At 41.1% G+C, this 9,871-nt stretch overlaps 1 protein-coding gene across 1 annotated transcript; it reads right to left on the reverse strand.

The window, feature by feature from the left end:
- Nucleotides 1-4,272: 4,272 nt before the first annotated feature.
- LOC311111471 (fin bud initiation factor-like) lies at nucleotides 4,273-6,226 on the reverse strand. Its single transcript, XM_084154206.1, has one exon. The coding sequence runs from the start codon at nucleotides 5,835-5,837 to the stop codon at nucleotides 5,208-5,210; it is 630 nt and encodes a 209-aa protein (XP_084010332.1). The 5' UTR covers nucleotides 5,838-6,226; the 3' UTR covers nucleotides 4,273-5,207.
- Nucleotides 6,227-9,871: the final 3,645 nt, after the last annotated feature.

The raw sequence follows: 9,871 nt of genomic DNA on the forward strand, positions 1-9,871 counted from the left end.
CATGTGGGAGACTGGAAGAAGGTACTCTGGTCAGATGAGACTAAAATTGAGCTTTTTGGCCATCAAGGAAAACGCTATGTCTGGCGCAAACCCAGCACCTCTCATCACCCCGAGAACACCATCCCCACAGTGAAGCATGGTGGTGGCAGCATCATGCTGTGGGGATGTTTTTCATCGGCAAGGACTGGGAGACTGGTCAGAATTGAAGGAATGATGGATGGCGCTAAATACAGGGACATTCTTGAGGGGAAACCTGTTTCAGTCTTCCAGAGATTTGAGACTGGGACAGAGGTTCATCTTCCAGCAGGACAATGACCCTAAGCATACTGCTAAAGCAACACTTGAGTGGTTTATGGGGAAACATTTAAATGTCTTGGAATGGCCTAGTCAAAGCCCAGACCTCAATCCAATTGAGAATCTGTGGAATGACTTAAAGATTGCTGTTCACCAGCGGAACCCATCCAACTTGAAGGAACCGGAGCAGTTTTGCCTTGAAGAATGGGCAAAAATCCCAGTGGCTAGATCTGCCAAGCTTATAGAGACATACCCCAAGAGACTTGCAGCTGTAATTGCTGCAAAAGGTGGCTCTACAAAGTATTGACTTTGGGGGAGGGTGAATAGTTATGCACGCTTAAGTTTTCAGTTTTTCTGTCTTATTTCTTGTTTTTCACAAGATAAAATATTACCGGCTAACGAAAAACCCTGGTCTATGACAGTGGTGGAAAAAGTACTCAATCGTCATACTTGAGTAAAAGTAAAAAGTAAATGTTATACATTAACTTCCTTATATTAAGCAGTGGTGGAAAAAGTACCCAAAAGCCATACTTAAAGTAAAAGTATACGTAAAAGTAAAGATACCTTACTGGAAAATGACTGAAAAGTCCTCCTGTAGCTCAGTTGGTAGAGCATGGTGCTTGCAACGCCAGGGTTGTGGTTTCGATTCCCATGGGGGTCCAGTATGAAAAATGTATGCACTCACTAACTGTAAGTCGCTCTGGATAAGAGCGTCTGCTAAATGACTAGAATGTAAATGTATCCTTCCTATTACAGGATACTGGCCTGCATCTGAAGTCCATGCATTGGAATCTTCCAAGGTGGAAAAACAGCATTAGGCAATAGATTTTTGTTCTGTTTCCATGATCATGAATACCAAGGGATTATAAATACCAGGATAATAAACAATAAAGTACATCATGTTTCTAATAAATCAACTAGAGCAATGCCAAGAGTAAACCTATGAACATTGTGTTCTCACTGGCCCAATTGCTCATATCGCTTTTGCATGCACAGAGCCTGAGACTTCTGTCAGGCTACCACCAGGGTTGGGATCAATTCCATTTCAACTCAGTAATTTCAGGAAATGAAATGCAATGTATTGAGTTGGAAATCAACCGCATTATTACACATCAAGCCATGAATCAGGGTATTTCAAATCTTGTCAATCAAGACATGTGACATTTAGATGTCTATATGTAGCCTACTGTATGTAACACATTGAGCATTACAGATCTACTTTTTGTGTCACCATAGGTCTAGAGCAGTGGTTCCCAAACTGTGGGGCGAGGGGTCGGCAGTTACGTTAGCCTTCTTCTAAAATGGATAAAATAAATACAAATCCTCAATCTACACACAATACCCCATAATGACGAAGTTAAAACATTTTAGCAAATGTATTAAAAATACAATTCAGAAATACCTTATTTACATAAGTATTCAAACCCTTTGCGATGAGAATAGAAATTGAGCTCAGGTGCATCCTGTTTCCATTGATCATCCTTGAGATGTTTCTACAACTTGAGTGGAGTCCACCTGTTGTAAATTCAATTGATTGGACATGATTTGGAAAGGCACACACTCCTGTCTACAGTGGGGGAAAAAAGTATTTAGTCAGCCACCAATTGTGCAAGTTCTCCCACTTAAAAAGATGAGAGAGGCCTGTAATTTTCATCATAGGTACACGTCAACTATGATGAGAAGTTAAAGAAGAAGTTACAGGTCTGTGAGAGCCAGAAATCTTGCTTGTTTGTAGGTGACCAAATACTTATTTTCCACCATAATTTGCAAATAAATTCATTAAAAATCCTACAATGTGATTTTCTGGATTTTTTTTTCTCATTTTGTCTGTCATAGTTGACGTGTACCTATGATGAAAATTACAGGCCTCTCTCATCTTTTTAAGTGGGAGAACTTGCACAATTGGTGGCTGACTAAATACTTTTCCCCCCACTGTATATAAGGTCCCACAGTGGACAGTGCATGTCAGAGCAAAAACCAAGCCATGAGGTCGAAGGAATTATCCGTAGAGCTCAGAGACAGGATTGTATTGAGGCACAGATCTGGGGAAGGGTACCAAAAAATGTCTGCAACATTGAAGGTCCCCAAGATCACAGTGGCCTCCATCATTCTTAAATCGTAGGAGTTTGGAACCACCAATACTCTTCCTAGAGCTGGCCACCCAGCCAAACTGAGCAATCAGGGGACAAGGGCCTTGGTCAGGGAGGTGACCAAGAACCCAATGGTCACTCTGACAGAGCTCTAGAGTAGAGTGGCCAGACGGAAGCCACTCCTCAGTAAAAGGCACATGACAGCCCACTTGGAGTTTGCCGAAAGGCACCTAAAGACTCTCAGACCATGAGAAACAAGATTCTCTGGTCTGATGAAACCAAGATTGAACTCTTTGGCGTCACTTCTGGAGGAAACCTGGCACCATCCCTATGGTGAAACAAGGTGGTAGCAGCATCATGCTGTGGGGATGTTTTTCAGCGGCAGGGACTGGGAGACTAGTCAGGATGGAGGTAAAGATGAACAGAGCAAAGTACAGAGAGATCCTTGATGAAAACCTGCTCCAGAGCGCTCAGGACATCAGACTGGGGTGAAGGTTCACCTTCCAACAGGATAATGACCCTAAGCACACAGCCAAGACAACACAGGAGGGGCTTCGGGACAATTCTCTGAATGTCCTTGAGTGGCCCAGCCAGAGCCCGGACTTGAACCCGGTCTAACATCTCTGGAGAGAACTGAATAGCTGTGCAGCAACGCTCCCATCCAACCTGACAGAGTTTAGAGGATCTGCAGAGACGAATGAGAGAAACTCCCCAAATACAGGTGTGGCAAGCATGTAGCGTCATACCCAAGAAGACTCGAGGCTGTAATCACTGCCAAATGTGCTTCAATAAAGTACTGAGTAAAGGGTCTGAATATTTATGTGATATATATTTGTATATATACATTTGCAAAAATTTAAAATAAACAGGTTTTGCTTTGTCATTATGGTGTATTGTGTGTAGACTGAGGAAAAAATACAATTTTGATCCATTTTAGAATAAGGCTGTAACAAAATGTGGAAAAAGTCAAGGGGTCTGAATACTTTCTGAATGCACTGTAGGTTTTTTAGCCCATAGATTGTTGTAATTTTTTTGTCACTCAAATATCACATGAAGACACATTAGACATGGCAAAATGTATAGAATTGCATGAAAATTTGCTTTAAAAATGAATACATTTCTTTGCACCACATGACAAAATGTGTAGAATTGCAAGAACTAAGCTTCAAACCTGCAAAATTATCTCCACCAAGAGGGATGTGGGGGGGGGGGGGGGGGGGGGGGGGTAGCTGAGTTACTGTCTGCTACTTACCTGGTATTGACTTAGAAAATACTTTAAACAATAGTAACTACATTGTAATAGAATACTAATTATCTTCCGATACTATTTGTAGCCAGGTGTGTTTAATTATTTTATGAAAGTGCTAGATGATATACTGTTACCACATGAGTAATGTAAGTTCTGCGAGAGAACATGTTAACTCGTCTCCCCTCTAACAACCTACTCCTCAATGCAACAGCAGACAAACTATGTAATCCAAGGCACATGACTGTCTGTGAGACCAAGACTGCTTTAGTCCACTGAGCAAAAGCCTAGGCATTTGATCTGGGAGCTAACACAAGTCTGCAGGTCACAATTATGAGGGATCATTTCCAGCAATTCTAGGCTATTCCTCCCTCTTGCCTGGCTCTCCTTGCAAATGCACACAGACTACTTCCTCATGGGAAAACACAGTGGTGTGTGTGCATGTGCAGTTTACTCACAGCAGTACTCAAAGCCTTGTAATCAAACAATTATTGGTGGGCATGTAGGAGCACTTTGAAGTAAGCCCTTAGAATCTTTGTAAAGTTGCTAACTACCATTTGTCCTAGAAAGCTGTGCAAATCACTGGTTTCACCAGCTGTAGTTCAGTCTTGTCTATAATAACGAGGTGTCCCAACATCTGTGTACAACATCAAACACAAAATCTTTATTTAAAAACGGAACACACAAAACCTTTTAGGAATGTTGCCACAGACATCAGTGTTTGAAGTCCATGAGTGCTGCCTGCAGTCTTAAGTATTTATCATACTTGTTGCCATATATATCATTTCGAAAAGAAAAACAATAGATACTGCAGATATTGAAACATATTAGCCTATACAAAAATAACGAGTACAATTAAGCTCTTCTGTCACACAGATATTGACACGCACAGCATTTCTTCCAATAACATGCTTTGAACATTTCCCCAAATGATATTGCATCCACAAAATGGCAAAGGAATGTACATCTCATAAGTCACAACCTTATACGTTTACCAAAGTAAAGAATTGTTCAAAGTATTATTTAAAACTCTTGTTAATTGGTCTTACTGTAAAAAGAAAAATGAAAATTGTGATGCATTGTAAACATTTCAATAATTTCCAGCCAAATTCACTCAACTGAAGGCAAGATTTCTCAGAGATACATGCTGCCAAGTGGATTCTGTAGGCCTACGTCACACACTTTATAAATAACACCTGTTGCAACTGTTAGACAACGTCATCGCTATGAATGAATAGTCATCTTTGAAATCTCCCTTCAGAGCAAGGCATAGACAATTATCAATTGGAAAGACATTTTAACGCAACGCCATATTGCAAATGACCAAATAATGTTGCCACAAGTAAACGCATAGGCTTACCCCCCAAAAAACGACAACATTGTCAATTAATTACATTTCACCCCTGACATGCGAAACCCCACGGCCTATAGTATTTTTAGAATAAATAAAATACTGGTATAATTTCTGTCTCTGCATGTTTTATCTCTCCGTTAATATAAATATGCAATGAAATACGACAAGATTTCGCCTATATTATTTACCTCATAGCCTACTTTTATAACTAGGCTTAAACTATTTACCCAAGTTTAACCTTCATGTATTCATTTTTCAATCGGCTCAATCTGGTCCCGTGACTTCGAATTATGAGAGAGAGAAGCTCGTGTTTATCCTTCAATCCCACAGATGTGTACAGTGTATCCTTTAGCACGTCCCTTGTGTGGACAACCATGTTCAGAAAGTCGTCGTTTATGCGGTGCTCATCTTTCAACTCGTTCTCCTGACTCTGTTTGAATTTCACCTCCAGTTCTAACAGAGACTTTTCAGAGTTTGTAAAAGCCTCGCCAATCTGACTCGTCTCCCTTCTCAAATATTTTCCATAGCTGTCCTCTCCGTCCAAATCAAAAGAAATGCTTTTCCCGATCCCCTCTAGCACTCTGGCCGAGTCTTCGATGAGTCTCTTGATGATCGTGAAATCATCTCGGATTACCGAATCTTGGTCCTCGTCAAGACTGCATTTTCGGTCGTCTGTCATTTTAAAAAGCATTTGACATTTTTCCGGATCATCGTTATTCTCATAGTCGCCGTCTGGCACAAAGTAGTGATGGAACGTGCCGTTAGACATCTCGGGATACAGAGGTCCATTAAAAAACGCATCGCAGAGCGGCAATGAAAACATCCCAATAGCGAGTAAGTGGAGAAAAGCCATCCTATCCACTTCTTTGCAATGGGTGAGCAATAGAAGAGACTTTCCTTTAGAGCGCAAAAAATATTATTTAATTCGCTCACCAATCACAAACATTTCCAAACTTGCAATGTATGTGGTATCCACGAGCTAAAAGACCGAAAGTATCTAGGTGTCCAGCAGGCTGTGTGATATTTGTAAGCCTTCTTTCCGGTCACCCCTCGTGTAGCCTATGCAGCAAGTGTTGCCAACTATTTTTCAAGGAAAGTAGCTGTTGGTTCAGCCACAGACAGTCACGTGAAAGTTTGAAATACTTTCCGTTAGCTTTACACATAGAAACCACAAAGATTTCACGCAGGAGTAGCCTACCAAACGCATCCAACTGAGAGAAATGTGAAAGTGCCTGACGTAGCTTTGTGCCTCAATTTTAAGTTCAACATCTGGATTTCTCAAGCACCGCGCTTGGTTTTGACTAATGATAGCCTACCCCCTCTCAACTCTCAAATTACATCCCAGCTCCGTCACTTAAAAGGAAGCGCAGTTTCAATTGACTGCAGGCCGGGTCCTGGCCGATATGAAGCCTAGACAATACAAAAAAATGCTGCCCTCCTATCCCCACAAAGTAGAATACAGTCTCGGCCCACAATGCACTTTAATGAATACCTATCCATGTGGTAGCCTACTTTTGTAAAACAGGCAGTTGCATTGGCTTTATAGTCATTTACATTACATTTTAGTCATTTAGCAGACGCTCTTATCCAGAGCGACTTACAGTTAGTGAATACATATTTTTTTTATACTGGCTCCCCATGGGAATCGAACCCGCAACCCTGGCGTTGCAAACGCCATGCTCTATCAACTGCTCTACATCCCTGCCGGCCATTCCCTCCCCTACCCTGGACGACGCTTGTGCGACGCCCATGAGTCTCCCGGTCGCGGCCGGCTGCGACAGAGCCTGGATTCGAACCAGGATCTCTAGTGGCACAGTTAGCACTGCGATGCAGTGCCTTAGACCACTGCGCCACTCAGGAGGTTATAGTCCTGATACCTGACAGACTGGAGACTAATTATACTGAACAAAAATAAAATGCAACAATTTCAAAGATTTTACTGAGTTACAGTTCATAGAAGGAAATCAGTCATTTGAAATAAATTCATTAGGACCCTAATCTATGGATTTCATGACTGGGCAGGGCCATGGCGGCGACCCCCCCCCCCTCAGACGATCCCGCAGGTGAAGAAGCCGGACGTGGAGATCCTGGGCTGGCGTAGTTACACGTGGTCTGCGGTTGTGAGGCCGGTTGGATGTACTGCCAAATCCTCTAAAATGACGTTGGATGCGGCTTATGGTAGAGAAATGAACAATTTAAAAAACACACCGAACTTAAAGACAGGAAGAAAACCAAAAAGGTAGAGCAAAACAAAATCAGGGAAGTCAGATTAAGGATTGTTTGTATAGAAATCAAAATAGGCAGAATCAACTAAAAGTGTTAACCCTTTGCATCTATCAAGACAACTGGAGCAATGGGCTCTTAAATAGATCCTGGGCCAGCACAGGTGAAACGCCTTCCCACTAACGAGATAGCAACCAGCACAGGTGTAACACATACTGACTAACAAGGTGACACCAATCGGTGCTAACAAGCTATATGTGCTAAAGTCCAATGTCAAAACATAAATGGAGCCGGCTGCAGACAATGATCAGCTAGGGGGAAATCAGATTTTCAACATTTTGATGCCATATTTATAGTTATATAAAATAAAGTATTTGCAATGAATATTCCACCAACAGGTTTCTGTGCCAATGCACCACACAAACAATAAACAAAGCATATCAACTTCAGGCACTTAATATCATGGTTTGCATTTTCAACAACAACAAAAAATTGACTATGTAATCTCAACAAACAGAAAATAAATCCCTCCCTACCTTGTAGGCTTACCCAGTATCAAAGGCTTGGCTAGACAATCTCCGAATGTCATTAAACTTTTTGATGTTTTGTAACAGATGTGTGCCCATGATTTTGTGCCCATGATTTTGGAATGAGATGTTCGACGAGCAGGTGTCCACATACCTTTGGTCATGTAGTGTGTGTATACAGTTGAAGTCGGAGGTTTACATACACTTAGGTTGGAGTCATTAAAACTCGTTTTTCAACCACACCAATTTATTTTTAACAAACTATTTTGGCAAGTCGGTTAGGACATCTACTTAGTGCATGACACAAGTAATTTTTCCAACAATTGTATATATACAGTTGAAATCGGAAGTTTACATACACCTTAGCCAAATACATTTAAACTCAGTTTTTCCTGACATTTAATCCTTGTAAAAATTAACTGTCTTAGGTCAGTTAGGATCACCACTTTATTTTAAGAATGTGAAATGTCAGAATAATAGTAGAGAGAATTATTTCTTTCAGCTTTTATTTCTTTCATCACATTCCCAGTGGGTCAGAAGTTTACATACACTCAATTAGTATTTGGTATCATTACCTTTAAATTGTTTAACTTGGATCAAATGTTTCAGGTAGCCTTCCACAAGCTTCCCACAATAAATTGGGTGAATTTCGGCCCATTCCTCCTGACAGAGCTGGTGTAACTGTGTCAGGTTTGTAGGCCTCCTTGCTCGCACACGCTTTTTCAGTTCTGCCCACACATTTTCTGTTTGATTGAGGTCAGGGCTTTGTGATGGCCACTCCAATACCTTGACTTTGTTGTCCTTAAGCCATTTTGCCACAACTTTGGAAGTATGCTTGGGGTCATTGTCCATTTAGAAGACCCATTTGCGACCAAGCTTTAACTTCCTGACTGATGTCTTGAGATGTTGATTCAATAAATCCACATACATTTCCTTCTTCATGATGCCATCTATTTTGTGAAGTGCACCAGTCCCTCCTGCAGCAAAGCACCCCCACAGCATGATGCTCCCACCCCCGTGCTTCACGGTTGGGATGGTGTTCTTCGTCTTGCTAGCCACCGACTTTTTCCTCCAAACATTACGATGGTCATTATGGCCAAACAGTTCTATTTTTGTTTTCACACCAAAGTATGTTCATCTCTAGGAGACAGAACGCGTCTCCTTCCTGAGCGGTATGACGGCTGCGTGGTCCCATGGTGTTTATACTTGCGTACTATTGTTTGTACCTTCAGGCGTTTGGAAATTGCTCCCAAGGATGAACCAGACTTGTGGAGGTCTACAATTTTCTTTCTGAGGTCTTGGCTGATTTCTTTTGATTTTCCTATGATGTCAAGCAAAGAGGCACTGAGTTTGAAGGTAGGCCTTGAAATACATCCACAGGTACACCTCCAATTGACTCAAATGATGTCAATTAGCCTATCAGAGGCTTCTAAAGCCATGACATCATTTTCTGGAATTTTCCAAGCTGTTTAAAGGCACAGTCAATTTAGTGTATGTAAACTTCTGACCCACTGGAATTGTGATACAGTGAATTATAAGTGAAATAATCTGTCTGTAAACAATTGTTGGAAAAATTACTTGTGTCATGCACAAAGTAGATGTCCTAACCGACTTGCCAAAACTATAGTTTGTTAACAATACATTTGTGGAGTGGTTGAAAATCGAGTTTTAATGACTCCAACCTAAGTGTATGTAAACTTCCGACTTCAACTGTATATACATAAATATAAAGGAAGAGAAGCTTAGGCCTAACCCCAGAGAGATAGAGATATGCCGGTGGCGTTCTATGACACAGACATGCATTTCTTGATGTCAGATGGCTACTGCGTCTGCTATGCAAATATAGACGTACAGAAGGAGGGTAATTCGTTAATTTTCGATCAGAATATTTTGTATAAAGATAAGCATTATAGTGTTAGATTATAGGAGTAACTCTGGTAGGCCTGAAACAGTCTTTCTCACCTCAAGTTCAACTGTCAGAGTCAGTTGGAGCACCAGGGCGCACTGTCTTCATATCATAGGCCTGCAGTAGCTAAATAATAGCCACACCATACCAAACCTTCACAAACGTTTCTAAACTTTATTATGGTAATATCAAAAGAAAGTCAAGCCATTGTTTATAGGGAAAATACAAGCA

This window comes from Coregonus lavaretus (assembly GCF_964263955.1).
Source record: "Coregonus lavaretus genome assembly, chromosome: 37".
Taxonomy (NCBI): Eukaryota; Metazoa; Chordata; class Actinopteri; order Salmoniformes; family Salmonidae; genus Coregonus; species Coregonus lavaretus.